The 21136-nt window shown below is 42.3% G+C and overlaps 1 protein-coding gene across 1 annotated transcript in view; it reads left to right on the plus strand.

Moving 5' to 3' along the window:
- The window catches only part of unc5a (unc-5 netrin receptor A), a 329799-nt gene that overhangs the window by 112667 nt on the left and 195996 nt on the right, over nt 1-21136 (plus strand). The window contains exons 4-5 of the mRNA XM_078549746.1: nt 3540-3643; nt 10578-10758. Of these exons, the coding sequence (XP_078405872.1) occupies nt 3540-3643; nt 10578-10758 (285 nt within the window). The remainder of the gene's footprint in view (nt 1-3539; nt 3644-10577; nt 10759-21136) is intronic.

Raw genomic sequence — 21136 nt, forward strand, 5'->3', positions numbered from 1 at the left:
AATTTACAATTCAGGTGCAAATTCCATGTGAAATTGTGCTGGTTTTACAAAGTGAAGCTATGGTTCAAGTTTCTGCTCAAATTCATCTGCATAATCACAAACATAAAATTTTCTATGAATATGGGCAATTAGCAGTATAATAGAACATCATTTTATTTTTAATTTCTACAATAGAAAATGTTCTTTGATGTATTTAAGTGTGGTAACTTGGTCCAGTTCGACTTATACTGCTGAAAATGGATTTATCACAAAAGAATAAGCATTTTTAATAACTGTCTAGCCCACCTCCGCCCCAGCGAGCAAGCTGATTTTAATTCACTGACAATAACTTTATAAATTTTACAGAACAATTTATTAGTTTCATTAGTGCACAGTAGTCAGGTTCTTAGATTTTGTTTTAAATATGTAAAACCTTTAAAACATGCCCACTAGTGCCTTCTGGGCCAGAAAACGAATAATTTGAAGGGCTCCAAATGGATGCCCTCAATGAGAACTTGGCAGGCTTATTAATTTAGTCAGGGACATGACCATTTTAGTGGGCAGGGCCAGCTGCCAGCTCAATATTTCTAAACTGGTGCAAAAGATTTAAGAAACTAATTTCCTGATTTGAATAGGCAACTATCCATAGAACTTGCTCTGTAACGCACTTGATTGGGGAGCGTAAGATCTGGTAAGGAACCAGAACTCAGAAGGCTGCAGCTCAGCATTAAAGATTATAATGGAGAGAGAAAAGTGGACTAATTATGGGCACCACTGCCCCCATTGACATTGACAGGGTTCAGGTCCTAATGCAGGAGGTGCACAAAAGAGGCATGAAGTTAGAGGCTGATGGCTCTCCATGCCGTAAAAATAAACTTGCAAGCTGCATGCAGGGAAGTCACAAACTGAGTGAATGGAATCATCCAGATCCCTTGTATCTGGCTGCAAATGAAAATGAGGTTTGTTAGTATTAAAAGGAAGTGAAGCAGCTCAGATAGAGTTAAATAATGAGAAATTAGCATTGAACTTCTGGGAAAAGAAAGCCAGTATTGTGTGATATTGGAATGATCGTTTAGTGGGACCATAAATTTTATTGAACCGTCTTGCCAGAATGTAAAATCTGATGCAGCCTCAGTGAATGCAAGACATATGGTCATTTATCTTCCTCTCCTTGTCTGTAATCTACATTATCAATAACTCCTGTGACACTACTGTCCTTGTTTACTTTGGCCATGATGAGACTACTGTAGTTTTTAAGTTGACAGCTGATCTTTCATCTTTTCAGGCCTTGTCTGAAAGTCTTGGTGATAGGAGATTACATAATTTCTAGCCTGACAAGTTTATCTTTTGGACAAGTTAGTTTGTCCAATGCAGCTTTGAGAGTGGACATATCATACTCATATCAAACTAATTTTGGCACATAATAAAATTAAATCCCTTGTCGTGGAAGTATTTTCACTTATTGGCTTTTAAAAAGTGCTGTGGGGCAACACAGTTAACCCATTCATTATAGCACTGGAGTAGAGCTTCAAAATATCAATAAGGAGGAATAAAGCAAATGTTTTCATGTTACGCTTGAGCAGAAAGGCAGAACTACCTAGTTACAGATTATGGTTTCCTTTATAATGAAGATAATAGCTTTGCCTGCAAATTTATTGATAATTATCTTTCTACTAATATCCCAACTTAACCTCTGATGTATACCATCATCTTCTTCTTACAATCAACTTAGTACTGCTTTTATAATTATGTACCATAGAAATATAACCTACGGAATTTTCTTTTAATTTCTTCCAAGACAATCGAGTAACATGTCCAGTATGATCTTTCACTGTCCAATTCTCCTCTTATGCATCCTTCTAACCTATTCAAGTCCATCCATTTTCATTATGGCTCTCAATTCTGCAAATCCCCTATTGGAGTCTGTGGGAAGTAGCCATTTGATGATAAGGTGCAAAAGGGATATTAATCAGAAATAGAGCCTGTGGCTTTCCAGATTGTGGGCATGTTGTTCAAGTAATTGAACTTGTGGGTAGAACTTTCCACTTCAGCAGGGGTGTGAAACTGGTAGTAGCAGATGGCTACCTGTAATAGTCCTTGTCCTTACCACTGGAGTCAATGGAAGGAATATTCGGTGGGGTGTATGACAGGCTGCCAATCACTACACGCCAGCTTTCATTCTGACCTATGATTTTCCCTATTCATAGTTGTGTGTTTGAGTTTTTATAATTAGTTCTTGGGGACCAGGCAACTCTGATAAAACTGCATTTATTGCCCATCCTGGGTAAGTAAAGAATTCCAGGATTTTGACCCAGTGACTGTGAAGGAGGAGTGATATATGCTGGCATGTGACATGAATGCGAACTTGGGGGTGATGGTACTCTCATAACATTGCTGCCTTTGTCATACTCGCTGATAGATGTTATGGGGCTCGGGAACGCTGTCAGAATAAGCTTTGTAAGTTGCTGCACTGCATCCTGTTGATAGTCCAGTTATGACAGGGCAGATAATAAGGGAGTGCTGATCAAGCAGACTGTTCTGTTCTGGATGGTGACAAGCTTCTTGAGTGGTAATCACTTTCCTGACTTGTGCCTTTTGGGTAGTTGAGGGATTTTGATTGGTGGGGGATAAGCCATTCATTGCAGAGTACAGAGCCTCTGCTCTGCTCTCCTAGCCATGTTGTTGATACAGCTGATTCAGTTAAACTCTGGCCATTGGTGACCACCAAGTTCTTAATGGTGAGGGATTCAATGATGATAAAGATTGAAGGTTAGAAGGATATGCTTGGATAGTTTCTATTTTTAAGTTGGAAATAACCACATCAAGAATGCCCATAAAACATATCATCACAATGTTGGTAAATTATTAGTGAGATGGCATGAGCTTAATAAATCAGCAATTTCATTGATTAAATGTATAATTTTTTGAAGAGATATTTCTGCCTGCTTTTGTTAATGTTGTTTTTTATGTATAATGTTTCAACTTATGTTTGAGGGTAATTATGTTTCTCAGCTTTGTCTAAGGCCCTCAATATAACATTTGATTTAATTTCTCTCCTCAGCATGGCTCCCTATTGATGTTGGGGGTGGGGGGGAGGTGGTAAGAGAGAGGTGGTTCCTGCCAGGAACTTGCTTTGCATAAATAATCAGTCCAATGGGTCAGGATCAGTGCTGAGTTTAAACATTGAGCATATGTCCTGCCCCATACCAATTTCGCAACCGTACATAAATCCAGGTCAAATTCTTATTAGAGCAACTTTGTAATTGAGATTGAAGAATGAATATCGGTTTCACCAGTTACAAAGATTAAATGGACCTCTCTGAGATTTGACTGGAGACTCCTGGTTATCACCCTAATTTTATCTAGATAATAGATACGAGCAGGTATTTAAATCTCGGTTTGTAAGAATGTTCAAATTTTCACCAGTGCCAGACTGAATACTTCAATTAAAGTGATTTTTATAGAAGACAGAATTCATGTGTTAGTGCTTTTTTTTTAACAGAGCATGTTTCATAACAGTGCAGATTTACTTAATTATAGTTCTTGTTTCTGATTTGGAGATCTGCGGAAGAATTTTGAACAAGAGCCGTTAGGGAAAGAGGTTCCATTGGACCAAGAGGTTTTACTCCATTGTCGACCTCCGGAGGGTATTCCATCAGCAAAAGTAAGTAATCGCATTGTTCTATGACTCTGCCAGAAGCCACAATATAAGTCAATGGAAACAAACTTAGGCTTTACAACAAGTATTTTATTATTTGTCTTAAATTATAATTTTAAAAATGGGTTCTTGAGACTAACTTCAACGTGGCTAGTTCATATAACAGTAATTGTCAGAAATAGTAGTAAATTTGAAACCATCTAACGCAAGCGAGAGCATTTTCTCCCCATCGGGGGGTGGGGGGGGGTGGGGGTGTGGGCGGGAGCAGGCGTGGGTGGGCACGCAGCCGATCACTGCCCGCGATCGGCTGGGTGCTGCCATTTTGCATGGGCGGGCCAATTAAGGTCCGCCCAGCGTGACATGCACCCGGAAGCACTGGGCGCTCCCTGTGTGGGCGGGGGGGCAGTTGGCTGAGTTGGGGCCTGCGCTTTTTCGCGCATGCATGCGAAAGAGCACAGAAATCTCCCTGAGACACAGAGCTGCCTCAGGGAGATTAGTTTGATTTTAAAAAATTTTAGTAAAGAAAATAAAAAAATTTTAGGACATGTCCCTTCATGTGACAGTGTCACATGAGCTGGGACATGGCAATGAATTTTAATTTAAAAATTTATTTAATTTATAAACCCTTCATGAAACCTCATCCCGGCCTGTGGATGAGGTTTCATGATAAATGCGAAGGCCGCCTGGGCTCTTCACCTGCCCGCCAACCTTAAGGTCGGATGGGCAGCTCAGTTAATTATCTTTACTGGAATTTAAATGGCCTTGACAGGCCTTTGACAGTTTGACGCGTGCACAGCTGACTTCCATGCACGCCCGCCGAACTGAGGATCTGAATGACGCGCGGTGACGCCGGGATGCATTTTATGTGTCGGCGAGTGGGGCCCACCTCCACTCACCAATGAGAAGATTCTGGCCAAGAAATGATGTGTGCCATTCATGTTCATGCAGTTATCCACTTACACTATTTGTATTCACAGCAGAAATTCACTGAATGCAGATTTGCATGGGTATGCTGAGGAAAATGGATTTTTAACATCAACACTAATACACAGACATCATATTAAAAAATTAACTTTTTGCATGGACAAATTTGTTCAAGGATAGCTAGTCTTTATGCTTATCTCAAATTTCAATGACTATGAGATGGAATTTTCATGGAGTTCCCCTGATCTACTACCATAGCTTTGGCAGAAGCTCTGCAGAAACAGCAGCAAGTCCATTGACACCATTTCTCCTGGGTTTCTGCTGCTTCCGGGCTTATGGCAACAGATCAGGAGATCCCAGGCATTTACATTCTAGGTGTATGTTTCCAATTACTTTCAAGCCAAGTACTCGGGCCCTTTTAGTATGAGCCTATCTGTTTCTGCATTACACATGCATTGCACCGACAACGTCACAGTATATAATCTGTGTTATTTCCACATACCCATATAAATTGTTCTCCTCTACCTCTTGTGTAAACTATATTCAAAAAAATGAGCTGTTTAAAGTTATTTCTCCCTTATCCTCATGGGAATCATAATGCTGTTAATTACTATGGAGTACATTTCCTCTTCTGCCATTTTTACCCCACAAATTAAAGCAAACATCTTACTACTTTACCCCTGATCAGCCACATTAACACCCAGGAGGTTAAAACAAAAATGTATCTAATTTTCTATAATAATGAGTTATGACATCTAGAATCACCTATCAATGCAGCGATTCTTACTTAAGCCCTAATTTTACACCGGCCCACCAGCGCGTGGGGTGGCTCGAAGGAATCTGTTGTATTCCCACAATATTCCCGCCCACCACAATTTCATCTCCCGGGTTTTCGGGACCGTGGAAGGCCGTCACATAAATAATGGCATGTCGGGATAAAATGATGTAATTTGGACACCTGTTAAGCCTGAAATATGGAATCCGCCCACAGCCTTTGAGCGACTTGATATTCTTTATTAGCTCTTTTCTGTTGAAAATCCATTTTTGCACATCTTGTTGGTTTCTTTGTATGACTGTTTTTCTTTTTATAACTCTCTAAATCCACTGGATTTACATTTTCCTTTGTGTTTGTTTGAGCTTTTTTTTTAGCTTGATACTGCCTCTTACCTCTGAAGAAGAGTCACATGGACTTGAAACATTAACTCTGTTTCTCTCTCCACAAATGCTACCAGACCTGCTGAGTTTTTCCAGCATTTTCTGTTTTTCTTTCAGATTTCCAGCATATGCACTATTTTGCTTTCCTCTTACCTCATTTGTTGACCATGGTTGCTTAACTATACAAGTTGATTCTTTGATTTTTGAGATATGTACTGGTTTTGTACAATGCATCTCATTGATTATTTTTAGGTTTATTAATGAACAGTTCAGCCCAGTTTGTTGTGGTCAGTTCTTACTCCTCCCTTTGAAATTTGTCTTTCTTAAATTTAAATCTTGGCTTCTGACTCACCCTTCCCCTCCTCAAACTTAGTACCAAATTCAATCATCTTACAATAACTACTTGCAATTAATTCTGGTTTATTACCCATCACTACATCTTGAACAACAAGTTCTATTATTGGCTCTAAAACATTGGGTGGTATCTTGTGGACTTAGTCCAGGGGTCAGCAACCTTAATGATGTTTATATTACCAATTTGTAATGGTGTGGTAACATGCAGTGACCCATGTTTCTGTGCTTATCGGGTTATTTTACAACTGCAATTTGAAACAGAAAAATGAGCAGCGTTTGGAGGACCCATTTTACCCGCATGTGCAATTCAATCCATGCCAGCATCTAAAGGAGGACTTTCTACTGGTTCATATTTGCATTCATTAATTAATCCAAGACCTGATTTAACTGTAATCCAGATTGTTGTGATCCTAGGCCAGACACCCAAGTTGTTGATAAGGTCCACTTATTGACCAATAATGTTTTGTTTGAAGCAAAGTTTGAGATTCAAGACATTTGCTCAGTACCAAGAAAGCCACAAGAATCCACTGGTTTGGAACAAACAAAAATAAACTTTACTATAAAAGGTCAGAAAAATAGAACAATTTACAATATTTACCTTATACTCTAGCATTCAATGTATGTATGAGGTGCATGTGAATCAACAAGCAATCTGTGGTCAAACACATCACACTACACGATGAATGGCAGATGTGACAAATGCAGAGTCCATGGATTTCTCAACAACCCACCCAGATATCAGTAACACTGTGAGTCAACCAATCTCATTGAAACTCTGTCTCTCTCACAAAGGATCCCCATCTTCACCTTCAAAGATCTCACCCTGGAATTCTCCCCACAAACCGTTCCAAATCGGATGGCTGCAAGACCAGCCCACCCCACAGTGTTTCGATCTCATCTCCCAAGATCCTGTTTCCCTGGTTTCCCGAGTATGCACTTAAGCACCAACTCGCAAGCACAACTTCAGCTCTTTGGTCACGCCAAGGAGAACACTACTGTTCCAAAGTGGGTACCTTTACCACAACAGCCCACTGCATGGAATCATGAACCTTCAGCTACCTTCTTCACTTAAAATTTGCTCCTTGCAGCCCTTTTCCTGTTTGGACTCTGTTTCTCTGCTCCTCTCTTTTTTACTAGGACTCACCTTGCCAGACCTCATGAGGTCATTTAACCTTTTCCAGCACCTGATCCAGTGCCTTGACACCACACTTCAGCTACTGTCAGCCTCAGTGACTTGCAGCCATGCCTTCTGAGGCTGTCTAGCCTCTTACTGCTGCCCTCAGGGAAGAGGACTTCTCATCGTGCTCTCACTACAGCAATCATCACTACCAGGGATGAGTTCATATGAATTACTCACTGTCATGGCCTCTACTTTGTTACATCCCCCATTAACCTTGATCATTTTCATTTCAGTGAATAGCACAGTCAACCTTGATGAGGAGGAAAGGCTGTAAAAGTGCTGTCTGACTGACTGACTGTAAGGAGGAGGTTTGCTGGTGAGGGTTGGGAGTTGCACAGGTGTCTTGATAGGGGATGCTTTCAATGCAGAAAGCAAACTTCTCAGGTGAAGTGTGCCTGGATGAGGGCTTCTCTAGCAGACAGGTGTGCAGCTGCAGATACCAACTGCACATCAGAACACTCCTCGCCCCCACTTCATGATTTATAGCTATTTCTGGGATGTTATTTATGTCCCCTATAGTGAAGACCGGTGCAAGATACCTTTTCAATTCATCTGCCATCTCCTTATTTTCCATTATTAATTCCTCAGAGTCATTTTCTATGGTCACTTTGTTAACTCCTTTCTTTTTTAAAATATCTATAGAAACTCTTACTATCTGTCTTTATATTTCTAGCTAGTTTTCTCTCATACTCTAATTTTCCCCTCTTTATTAATCTTTTAGCCATTCTTTGCTGTTTTTTAGAATCTGTCCAACCTTCTGACCTGTCACTCATCCTTGCACAATTGTATGCTTTTTCCTTAAGTTTGATATTATCTTTAACTTTTTTAGTTAACCATGGATGGTGGCTCCTCCCTTTAGAATTTTTATTTTTCTTTGGAATGTTTCTATTCTGTGGATTCTGAAATATCCCCTTAAATATCTTCCACTGCATTTCTATTGACCTATCTCTTAAACTAATTTGCCAGTTCACTTTAACTGCTTTCTTGCTCTCATAATTGCTCTTATTTAAGCTTAAAATATTAGTCTTAGATCCACTCTTCTCCCCCTCAGACTGAATTAAAAATTCAAATCATATTATGATCGCTGTTACCTAGGTGCACCTTCACTATGAGGTTATTAATTAATCCTAACTTGTTGCACAAAACCAGGTCTAGTATAGCCTGCATTCTGGTTGGAACCAGAACATGCTGTTCTAAGAAATTATCCTGAAAACATTCTATGAATTCCTCATCTAGGCTACCTTTGCCCATCTGATTTTTCCAGTCTATATGTAGATTAAAATCCCCCATGATTATCGCCATATCTTTCTGACAAGCTCCCATTTTTTCTTCCTTTATACCCTATCTTACCATGTGCTTGCTGTTAGGGGGCCTGTACACCACTCCCACAAGCAATTCTTGCCTTTATCATTCCTCATCTCTCTCCAAACCACTTCTACATCCTGGTTTCCTGAACTTAGGTCATCCCTCACTATTGTGCTAATGCCACCATTAATTAATAGTGCTACTCCTCCACCATTTCTTAACTCTCTGTCCTTCCTAAATGTCATGTACCTTTCAATGTTCTGATCCCAATCTATATAATCCTGCAGCTATGTCTCTGTAATGACTATCATGCCATACTTATTTATTTCTATTTGCACTATCAGTTCAGCTGTTTTGTTTTGAATACTATGTGCATTCAGATACAGAGCCTTTAGTTTTGTCTTTTTATTATTTTTGTAACCTCTAGCCTTATCTGCTGATTTACCTTTAGATTTGTACTCTCTGCCCCTTCCTATCATGGTTTGTTTATCATTTCCCTTTCTCTCTTGCCTTTTCTCTACTCTTTGATTTACCACATCTTACTAAATTTGATCCCTTGCCCCCACTATTTAGGTTAAAACCGTCTGTATTTCCCTAGTTTCATGACTCGTTAGAACACTGGTCCCAGCATAATTTAGGTGTAGCCCGTCCCAATGGTATAGCCTCCGCTTTTTCCCAGTACTGGTGCCAGTGCCCCGCGAACTGGAACCCACTTCCCCTGCACCAGCCTTTCAGCCACATTTTCATCTCTTTAGTTTACACTATGCCAATTAGCACATGTCTCAGGTAATAATCCAGAAATTATTACCTTTGCCAGTTCTTTCCTAGTTCTACCTATGCCGTTGGTACCTACATGGACCACAATGGCTGGATCATTCCCCTCCCACTGTCAGTTCCCTCCAGCCCTGAGCAGATATCCAAACCCTGGCACCCCGCAGACGACACAGCCTGCTGGATTCTCTCTCAGCTGCAGAGAAGAGTCTATCCCCTTGACTATACTGTCCACTACTACCACCACATTCCTTTTTGCTCCCCCCGCTTGAACAGCTTCCTGTGCCATGGTGTGGTGGCCAGTCTGCTCATCCACCCTGCAGACCTCACTTTTGTCCACACAGTTTACAAGCACCTCAAGCCAGTTTGACAATTGCAAAGTCTGAGCCTCCTCCACTACTGTCTGCTCAGTCCCTTTACCTGCCTCACTCACAGTCATACTCTCCTGTCGCTCACCACTGCCCAAAACAGGCGACCCTATTCTAAGAGGTGTAACTGTCTTCTGGTACAAAGCCTATAGTGTTTCCAGTGCCTGACCACAATTACTGAAGGGGCTTCGTCATGTCTTCCACCATAACTTTGGTAGCAGTTTAGCAGAAACCCTGTTAATGTGCGAATATGAGGCAAATTTCCCCAAAATTGTAACGGTGGGACAGAAGAAGCCCCACAGAAATCTCAGGAAAACAGTTATACATTTGTCTGTATTACAAAACATTACATCTGTGTGCAATTCCTGACACTGACCCTGGTGTATCACAGACTTTCGACCTATTTTGGGTTGACATTGAAAACTCCCCCAAAATCCTTAACTTCATAAAACAGCATAGTATCAGTTTTAGCGTGAGCAATAGCCAGGGAGATCCATGACTGATATTAAAAACGTAATCTAAACTTAATTCTCTCTATATATATATATATATATATGTATATTATCATTAATAAAACCATTGTTTCTGACAGCTTAACAGCTTCTAAGGGTAAATTTGGTGAGGTGTGTTCCCAAGCAGATCTTCCCTTGAAAAAAAATCTAATCAGAGAATTGGCTCCAGAGGTGAGCACTTCAACACTTTCAAAAATCTGGCGATTAAATGAATTGCTAGGAAACTGAAAATGCTGTGTATCAAGCATGCTCACCTCTGTGCCATTTCTCCAGTCCTTGATCCTGCCGCAGGAGGTTTAGCACTGGGACTGTTGTTTTGTAAAATTTACCCTTTCTTGTCAGTATGGAATTCACAAAATTTGTTTTGGAAGGTGGAATGGTTGAAGAACGAAGAAGTGATTGACCCAGCTCAGGATCCGAACTTCTACATCACCATGGACCATAATTTGATCATCAAAGAAGCTCGACTATCAGACACAGCAAATTACACATGTGTGGCAAAGAATATAGTAGCCAGACGCAGAAGTGCAACTGCAGCTATAACAACATATGGTAACAAGATTTTTATGTTTCTTGTTGATAGAAAGTTTGCATGACTGTTTTATTCAAAAATTGAACTTTAAAAATTATAATTGTTGAAACTAAGCATACCTTACTATCAAATATAAGCTTAATGAGTATCTCTGAAACTGTACACATGAACAGAGCACAAACTTAAAATGCAAAGTTGGCACCATCACCTCAGTTAAAAATATACCCTTCTGCAGCATGCATTATGCAGTTGTGGTGTCCTCTAGTCATAGCTGACCTATGTGGCTATCTTTGAAATTGCAAATATTACAACACAAAAAAGCTATTAAAACTAAATATTTGGAAATTATCTTTAAAAATTCCTAGAGCTATTGCTGAGATCATAGGTGTTGAATATAAGGAATAAGAGCAGGAGTAGGCCATTCGGTCCTTCGAGCCTGCTCCGCCATTCAATAAAGTCATGGCTGATCTGATTATGCCCTTAACTTCAGTTTCTTGCCTATCCTTCATAAACCTCGACTCCCTTGTCAATCAAAAATCTATCCAACTCAGCCTTCAGTATATTCAATGACCCAGCCTCCACTGCTTTCTAGGGAAGCAAATTCCAAACACCAATGACCCTCCGAGAGAAAAACTTCCTCCTCACCTTAAATAGGAGGCCCCTTATTTTGAAACTGTTCCCCCTAGTTCTGGATTTCCCAAAAAGGGGAAGCATCCTCTCAGCATCTACTCTGTCATGAGTATAGGCCTCGTCTGCTCAACCTTTCCTCATAAGACAAATCCCTGAACTCAGGAATTAGCTAAGTGAAGCTTCTCTGAATTGCTTCTAATGCAAGTATGTCCCTCCATAAGTAAGGTGACAGTACCCTATGTGTGGTCTCACCATTGTCCCGTACAGTTGTAGCAAAACTTCCTTACTTTATACTCCATCCCCTTTGCAATAAAGGCCTACGCTGCATTTGCCTTCCTTGCTGTACCTGCATGCTACTTATTTGTGATTCATATACAAAGAATTTTAACTTGCCTATATCCATATGCAGACTCTTTTATCTGCAAAGAGTAACTTGCTTTTCTACCTATCTTCATATTGTCAATTTGATCCATTCATCCAAGTCATTAATAGAAATTTTAAACAGTTGAGGCCCCAGCGCTGATCCCTGTGGCACTCCATTGGTTGCAGTTTGCCATCCTGAAAATGACCCATTTATCCTGACTCTGTTTCCAGTTAGATAGCCAGTCCTCCATCCATGCTAAAGTATCCATGACCCCTGCCAATATGTTGATCTCGCTGTGCTCAACAACAATATTCTCTAATGACACTGCACATAAACATTTGGTAATTCTCTAATTTGATCTGTTTTAATTGATAATGGGTGTTATGAATTTAAATGTGCTACAGCTATTTTTCCATGGTTCAGTGTTGTTAGTTGTTCCTGCACGCAGTCCTTTTGTTATATAGCAGCTGACTCACATTGCTATATATTTATGAATAACTTGAGGGTGTAATAATAGTATCACCTTGTGATATGAATTGAATATTTGTATCTTACACATGTATACTGCTTTAATTTCTCCAAAATTGAACTTGAGAATCTTTTGGTGAGGTAAGGCCTGATGTGAGTTGATAAACTATTTTCTTTCATAATAAGGTGAACATGACCATTAGTATTAGGCTCACTTCATTCAAAGAGTACAACTTATCTTCATTAATGGTAAAACTTACAAAGCATTCCACATGTCCCCCATACCAATGGGTCATCATATTTGGCTTAAACAAGGTGACTTCTAACTGTTGCTCCAACATATTTGACCTCTTAGTCTTGGCAAAAGCCACTGCAGATTTTTTTCTGTAAAGACCTGACTGCTTGCCCACCCTTTCTGGTTCAAAAAACTGTTTACCAAACAGTGGCTAAGGGTTGGATTTTACACGGCAGCATGGTCCCCGCACCTCTTTGCCCCCACCCCCCAAACACCCCGGCTAAAAAAATCATGGAGAGCCTTCCCAGGATCCCCTAGCAACTTAAAGTTGGGAGCAGCATTAATTGCCTTAAGGCGAGATTTCTGCCCCTTTCTGGGGAGGAAGTCCTGCCTTAGAGAGCTGCCAGGCAATCAGATGGCCAACAACTCTACAGTCCCAGCATAGTCAGTGGGGAGCGCTGGCCAGGCAGCCCCACCATGCCGAGTAGCCCAGGTAAGTCAGGTTGGGGATCTCGGGGGACAGTGAGGGTAGATGGATGGCGTGCCAGGATAAGGAAGCTAGGAGGTGGATTAAAAAGGGGGGATAACTTTTGGGGGAACACCTCCAATGGGCACAGGGTGCCAACAAAGGAGATCCCCTCTCCCACTTTCCCAACACCCCAAGCTAAAGCTGCGAGGCTTCTCCCATGATGTGTGTCTCCCCCCACTGCAGGTAGCATACCAGTGATGCTGGGATGAGGACCTTAAGTGACCATTAATTGACCACTTAAGGACCTCAATAGGCCCAAGGGCGGGTGGGTCACCTGACTCCTCCCCCGCACCCTGTAAAATTTCAGAGAGCTTGGAGGCGGGCAGATGAGTGGCAGGTAGGCCGCCCACTGAATTTGATACAACTCCCCTCCTCGCTTTCAAACCTGCCAGCAGGGTAGCATAAATCCAGCCCTTAGTGTCTTCTTATCCCGTTCTGTTTGCAGCAAACAGGCATCAAAGACTTACTATTATAATGGGTGTGAAGTGTTTTTCAATTTCTGAGACGATCTAATGAATTGCTAATTACAGTTTACAGGAAACAATATAAGTATTGCTCACAGAAATTCTAGATGCTAATCTTTACTTCTAGGCTGGCATGTAAGTTTCCCTAGCACAAGATGGGCGAAATCCCCATTTTGCCAATTTCCTGCCAGGCTCAGCAAATGCAAACTCCTTTTTGGGTAGAATTCTCCCCCCATCCAGGGGGTTGTGTTGGGGCGGGCACGGGCGAGCGTGGACCCAATCAGCGCAGCCGATCGGGTCCACGCCACCATTTTACGTGGGCGGGCCAATTAAGGCCTGCCCAGTGTGACGCACACCCGGAAGCACTGTGCGCTCCCTGTGCGGGTGGTAGTGGGGGTTCCCTGAGTCAGGAGTGCACTCTTTTGCATGTGCATGAAAGAGCGCAGAAATCTCCCTGAGGCACAGAGGCACATTAGCTTTAAGTTTTAACAGTTCAAAAAAGTGTTCAAAAATTTTTTATGAGATGTCCCCTCACGTGAAACTGTCACATGAGGAAGAATTTTCCAGTCAGTGAGTTGGGGCGGGGCCCGCTCACCGACACATAAAATGATGTGTGGTGACATTGGCAGGCTTCCCAACGTCATCGCGTGTCATTTAGATTGTCAGTTCGGCGGACACGCAGCCAAGTCGGCTGCGGACCCGCTAAACTGTCAAAAGCCTATTAAGGCCAGTTAAAAACTAATTAAAACAGTTAAATGAGCTGCCCATCCAACTTTAAGGTTGGCAGGTCGGTGAATAGGCCTTTGCATTTTTCATGAAACCTCATCCACGGGTGGGATGAGGTTTCATGAAGTGTTTTAAAATTCAGTAAAAATTATTTTAAAAATTCATTGATATGTCCCAGCTCATGTGACACTGTCACATGAGGGGACATGTTTTAAAAGTTTTTCTTTCCTTTATTTAAATTTTCAAACCTTAAACTGATCTCCCTGAGGCACCTCTGTGTGCTCTTTCGCAGGCATGCCCCGACTCAGGGAATCTCCTCCCCCCCACCCCACCGCCCGCACAGGGAGCGCTCAGCGCTTCCAAGCGAGCGTCAAGCTGGCTGGACCTTAATTAACACGCCCACGTAAAATGGCGGCACAGACCCGATCGGGGGCACCGATTGGGTTCGCGCTCGCTCCCGCCCACCCCCGCACAAACCCCCCCCAAAGGGGGGATAATTCTGTCCATGAGCTGGGACATGCGCATTGATTTCAATAAAAAATTTTGAGAAAATTTAAAATCATTCATGAAACCTCATCCCGCTTGTGGATGAGGTTTCATGAAAAATGCGAAGGCTGCCTGGGCTCTTCGCCTGCCCGCCAACCTTAAGGCAGCTCGGTTAATTATTTTAATTGTTAGTTAAATGGCCTTAACAGGCCTTTGACAGTTCGGTGGGTGCGCAGTCGAGTCGGCTGCACGTCCGCCGAACTGAAAATCTAAATGACGCGCGGTGACGTCGGGACGCATGCTCGACATCACCCCACATCATTTTACACCTTGCCAAGCGGGCCTCGCCCCCGCTCACCGAAGATTCCCCCCTCTGTGTCATTAAAAATTAGATCGTAATGAGGACACCAGTGATCAAAATTCTCCTATATTCACTCAAGCAGCATGAATGTACATTAGATAGTCAGATGCAAACTAGAGGCAGACTATCTGTGGTAATGTGCAATATACCTGAAAGAAGAATGTTATAATGGAAGAACACATGATCTTAGTATCCAATAGCAGAGTAGCGCAGGCTACCTTAGTAGTCAGTAGTGAGTAGCCTAGAGTTAGAGTCTGTAATGTAAAGACAGAGTTTGAGCTCTAAGCACACAAGTGTAGCTGTTGAGATCCATTGTAAATAAATAGAATGTGTTCTACATAAGAATTGTCTGTCAATCTACTCTGTCTATGGTACCAACTCCGTCATCTAGAAACAAGCGTGCAAACCGGATCCATTAGTCCAACTAAACTAGTGACCAGAATCCAACAATATCATACAAGGAAAGTAAGCACATCAAACCAGACTGCCATGGGAAACAGATGAACATTAGATTTTTATGGATCTGAGAATCTTTGTATCACCAAGTGGCAGGTTATAAATATATTTTGAACAGTTTTTTTGAAAAAAACCTTCTTTATCACTGTCTCCTGTGCTGTTGCATCTTGCTTATATCCATCACTTGCCAAGATTGCAGGAAAAAATAACATTCTAGAACAGCAGAAGAATGCCTTTTTTCTTAGATGTCTAGTTATGCAAACATTTTCTATGGTCAACCTGAATTTGCAAAAATCTGACTATAAATTATCAGTGAATAAATACAAACCACACAATTGGTTTCAAATGCTAACTCTAGAAAACCTGCCAGTGACTTATGTCCCTTCAATGTCTCCTGCCAGAAGCATAAAATGATAAAAAAAACATTTGCTCTTCATCATCATTAATGCCATTAACATGGTTGGCACACTCACTGCTCATGTAGAAACACAGCCTGGTGACTGCTTTGTTAAAAAATAACAGTGAGGTAACCAGATACAACAAATTGTTAGTTTCTATTTATTCTGTACAATTGAAATTTACATGCAGATGTAGAAGAAGAAATCACCATTTAGATTATACAATTTTATTTAAAATGCGATCATTTGATTATTATTATTATTCTGTGTACTGTGATTAACAACAATGAACATATGAAAATGCAGGACAGGAAAAGGTCAATTGGCCCATCAATTCTGTCCTATGGTGCAACTTATCATAGAATCATAGAATAGCGGAGCACAGAACGAAGCCATTCGGCCTATTGAGTCTGTGCTGGCTCTTTTGACCAGAAAGCCAATAATCTCACTCCCCTGCTCTTTCCCAATATCCCTGAAATTTTTTTTTCCTTCAGCATTTATCCAATTCCTTTTCGAAGATGACTGTTAGATCTGCATCCACTGCCCATCAAGCATTGCATTCCAAAACCTAACCAATCATGTCATCTCTGCTAATTATCTTTGTTAAATCTGCGCCCGCTGGTTATCAATCCTACAGCCATTGGAAACAGTTTGTTATTATTTATTCTCAAAACTCTTTACGATTTTAAACACTTCTATAAAAACTCCTCATAGCTTTCTCAGTCCTATGAAGAACAACCCCAGTGTCTCCAGTCTATCCATGTAAATGTAAGCCCTCATCCTTGGAACCATCCTGGTAAATATCTTCTGTACCCTTTCTAAAGCCTTTGTGTCCTTCTAAATTGGACACAATACTCCATCTAGGGTCAAAACATTGTTTTATATAGGTTCGTCATAACTCCCTGGCTTTTGTACTCTACACCCCTATTTATAAAGCTTAGGATCCAACATGGTTTATTAACAGCTTTGTTAACCTGCCCTGCCACCTTCAAAAATTTGTGTACAAACATCCCCATGTCTCTGTCTTCTTGTGGCCCCATTAAAATTGTAGCATTTAGCTTGTATTGTTCCTCCTCATTCTTCCTATTAAAATGCATCACCTCACATTTTTTTCTGCTTTGAATTTCATCTGCCACATGTCCACCTTTTCCAACAGCCTGTCTACGTTTATCTGATGTTTGCTCCTACCTTCCTCAGTGTTCACTACATTCCAAGTTTCACATCATCTGCAAAATTTGAAATTGTAAGCTGGACCCATAAGTCTAAGTCACTTATGTATAACAAAAACTGCAGCGGTGCGAGGTTCCTTGGGAACTCCATTGTGCACCCACCTCCAGTCTGAAAAACAGCCATTCGCCATAACTGTTTTGTAACCATGCTACTACTCTTATCCCATGGGCTTCAGTTTTGCTAACAAGCCTAATATGTTGTACTTTATCAAATGTCTTTTGGAAGTCCATGTACACATCATCAACTTGTTTTTACTTCATTCATAGGGTATAAACATTGCTGACAAGGTCAGCATTTATTGGTCTAATTGCACTTCAGAAGGTAGTAGTGAACCTTCTTGAACTGCTGCAGTCTGTGTGGTTTTGGTACATCCACAGTGCTGTTAGGAAGTGAGTTCCAGGATTTTGACCCCTTGACAGCGAAGGAACGATGATATATTTCCAAGTCAGGATGATGAGTGACTTGGAGGGGAACTTGCAGATAGTGGTGTTCCCATGCATCTCCTGCTTTTGGAATACCTCTTTTTCCTGTTTAACAGCGTTAAGCTCACAACACGTTTGGTGTTGCGTAAAATAAAGTTTATTTATATTAAATGACATCTTCCAGATATGGGCCCATTCCACTATTCCATCTAGATCTGCCTATAATCTCTTTCTCTCATCTAGGATCCCGACAGCAGCACATATCTCTGTATCATCTGCAAACATTTAAACTATTCCCTTAATGACTTCATCCTCATTATTAAAATAAATGCTGAAGAGCAACAACCTTAATACTGACCTCTGTGGGACTTATCTAATAACAGACTCCCACGCAGAAACACAAGCATTAATAACAATCAGCTGCCTATAAGAATGCAAATAATTATTTATCCAACTGAAAATCTGCTCTTTAATCCTTTAGGACTCAATCTTATAAAGTAACATATTTAATATTGTGTCAAAGGCTTATAGAACATCAAGACATAACATTGTCAACTTGGTGACATAAATCATCCAACCTATTAACCAGTTTGGTGAGACATGGGGTGGCATTTAAGATCCAAGACAGCGTTCATGTTGATCGGCTGCAAAACCGATGGAAAGCCTGTGTCAAACATTTCTGGGAGGCCCAACACTACTTCAAGGCAATCCGTCACTTATCCGGTGGTGTCGGGCTTCCTATTGAATTAAGCCCCCAAGCAGGTAAGAGACCCCGTCTCCTGAGGGCTGCTGGCTGATTAGAGGCCGGCAGCTCTCCAGTACCAGCTGTGCCTCTGTGAGCAGTGGCCTCTGATGGCACAACACTCGGGCCTTCACCGGGGATCGCTGATGGATGCCTGAAGAGAAGTAAGTGGGGCAGGATGGGGGTACCAAGGAGTGTGGCACCAGAGAGGGGGGAAGGTTCTTGTCAAGGTTGCAGCTATGCCGTGACGAAATCATATCACTTTCTCTTCCAGAGCCATTATGAACTGAGGATGAGTAACTGGCGATACAAAAGGACGGTGCCTCAGAGGATCTAATTTCTTCTGAGGGTGCACCATCACAGGACATAGAGTCATTCATCCATGCAAATAACTTGCACTCTGATGGGCTCACTTAGACAGTTGGGTTTTAACCTGGTGGTTGACGCTTTACAATTGAGCATGAGCAACACTGATTGTCGGGGCAGTTGCAGAGAGTCCCCACTGGGAGTGCAATCCTTTCCAAGCTCTGCTGCTCACTTGGATACAGATGCTGAACTTCAGGGATTATCATTGAGAGTGAGGATGCTAAGTGTGCACTAGCAACTTAGCCAGGTACTGACAGCTATGCCACTCATTCTTCACCATGTGGAGAGGGTGGAGGACTCCAACTCAATCACCAGTGAATGAGTGGAGCAGGGAAATGTGAGAATGACTGCCATGGAGAGAATGGCTGCCTTTATGGAGATTTAAGCACACCTCCCAAATGATTCCATGTATGTCATGACCATGGCCATACAGGAGATGTCTGCCAACTTAAACAGAATGACAGGTACCAGATTGGTGGCCTTACAGTATAACACTGATATCCACCAAGCTGGTATACAGCAGAATAGTAGGATTGATGTGGTGCTAGCCCAATGGAGGGATGATGGCGTGAAAGGGAACATAGGGCAGAATTTTATCCTCATTAGACGGGCTCGGTGGGGGTGAGCAGGAGCAGCTGGGAAGCCAACCGCCGCTGTAGTCAGGCCCCAAACACGATTTTACACTGGTGGGCAGATTAAGGCCCGCCCAGTGTGAAACGCACACTTCAGCGCTGCCTGTGTGGTGGGGTGGTTGGGGGTGGGGGGGGAGGGGGGGGGGTGCGGAAGGAGGATGGTGAGCACATAAGTTCACTCATGTGCGCGGGTGCGTGCAGGAAAAGCTCCCTGAGGCACAGAATTGCCTCGGGGAGATGAAGATTTTGAACAATGATAATAAAGAACTTTAAAACGTTTATATCATGTCTGTCACATGAGCAGGGACATGTTAGAAATTAGTTTGAAATCTTTTTTTTAAATCACTGAATGAAATCTCATCCCGCCCATGGATGAGGTTTCACAAAAAGTCCTAAAACCGTTTGGCCTTTCCACCGGCCCGCCAACCGTAAGGCTGGACAAGCAGCAAAAAATTGAATGCAATCAGTACTTTAATGGCCTTAGTAGGCCTGTTAATTGTCGGCGGGCACGCTGCTGACTCCCGTGCGTGCCCACCAACCAAAAAATCACGCGTCATTTTATGTTCATTTGGGTCTGGCGCACGCCCGCTCGACAAGCGGAAAATGCTGCCCCTAGAATTGGGAATTCTGCTCAAAATGCTCCCACTTCCCAGCCCTTACTTTCCCAGTTAGACAGTACCCCACATGCTGCCTTGTCTTCTGATAGCCAAATCTGCCCCTGCATAGGTCTTTGACAGGACCCTCAGGAACTCTGAACTCCAGGAAAGGATCCCAGCTATTAGGCAGGGATTTGAGTAGCCTGACACCACATCTGCTGAAGCCACACAGGATATACCTGTAGAAAGCAATAGGAGACACAGGGCTGTATCTTCCAGTCAGCGAGCGGGGGTGGGGCCCGCTTTCCAGCGCATAAAATGACACGGGATGATGTCGGGCATGCGTCCTGATGTCACGGCGTGTCACTCAGGCTTTCGGTTCAGCCGGTGCACACCCAAGTCGGCTGCGCACCCGCCGCACTGTCAACGACCTATTAAGGCCATGAACAAAGCAATTGAAGTCATTAATGGACCTGCCCGTCCAACCTTAAGGTGGGCGGGCAGGCTGGGAGCCCTGGCGGGCTTCTGAAAAAGCATGAAACCTCATCCACGGGCGGGGTGAGGTTTCACGAGGATTTAAAAAGCTCACAATATTTTAAAATAAAAGTTATGAACATGTCCCAACTCATGTGACAATGTCACATGAGGGGACATGCCAGGGAATTTTTTTTTTCAGCTTTATTTAAAGTGTAAAAGCTGATCTCCCTGAGGCAGCACTTTGCCTCAGGGAGATCTGTGCGGTCTTCCATGTGCATACACGATAGAGCGCACTCTCGGCTGAGGGAATCCCACCCCCCACCCGCACAGGGAGCGCATAGCGCTTCCTGGCGGACGTCACGCTGGGCAGGCCCTAACTGGGGGCACCAATTGGAAGCCCGCCCGCCCGCCCGTACTTCCCCCCCGCCAACGGGGAGTATAATTCAGCAATTCATTTTGATAAAATGTCCTGTTAAGTTTCCTTCTTTTATAATGCCACATAAAATTATTTGATTAACATCATTAATCAACATCACTTCTACACGTTTCCCATCATTTTGTCCCAAGTGCCAACTCACCCATCCACTTTTTTCATGATGAATGTTAACACATGGCAGGACAATTGGGTGGATATGTAATGAGTGGATGAGTGGTTGAAGGACTACTTAGTGCAAAGTGAAGTGGAATGTTCCTGGTGGTGGGACTAAATCACAGGATATAACCTTTGAAATTTTGGGTAACCCAAGTATTCTGGGTAGTAATATAAGTGGCTGTTCTGGCAATGGGCACCCCATCTTTATTCTCCTTCTGCCCCTG

This window comes from Cetorhinus maximus, chromosome 10 (genome assembly GCF_964194155.1).
Source record: "Cetorhinus maximus chromosome 10, sCetMax3.hap1.1, whole genome shotgun sequence".
Taxonomy (NCBI): Eukaryota; Metazoa; Chordata; class Chondrichthyes; order Lamniformes; family Cetorhinidae; genus Cetorhinus; species Cetorhinus maximus.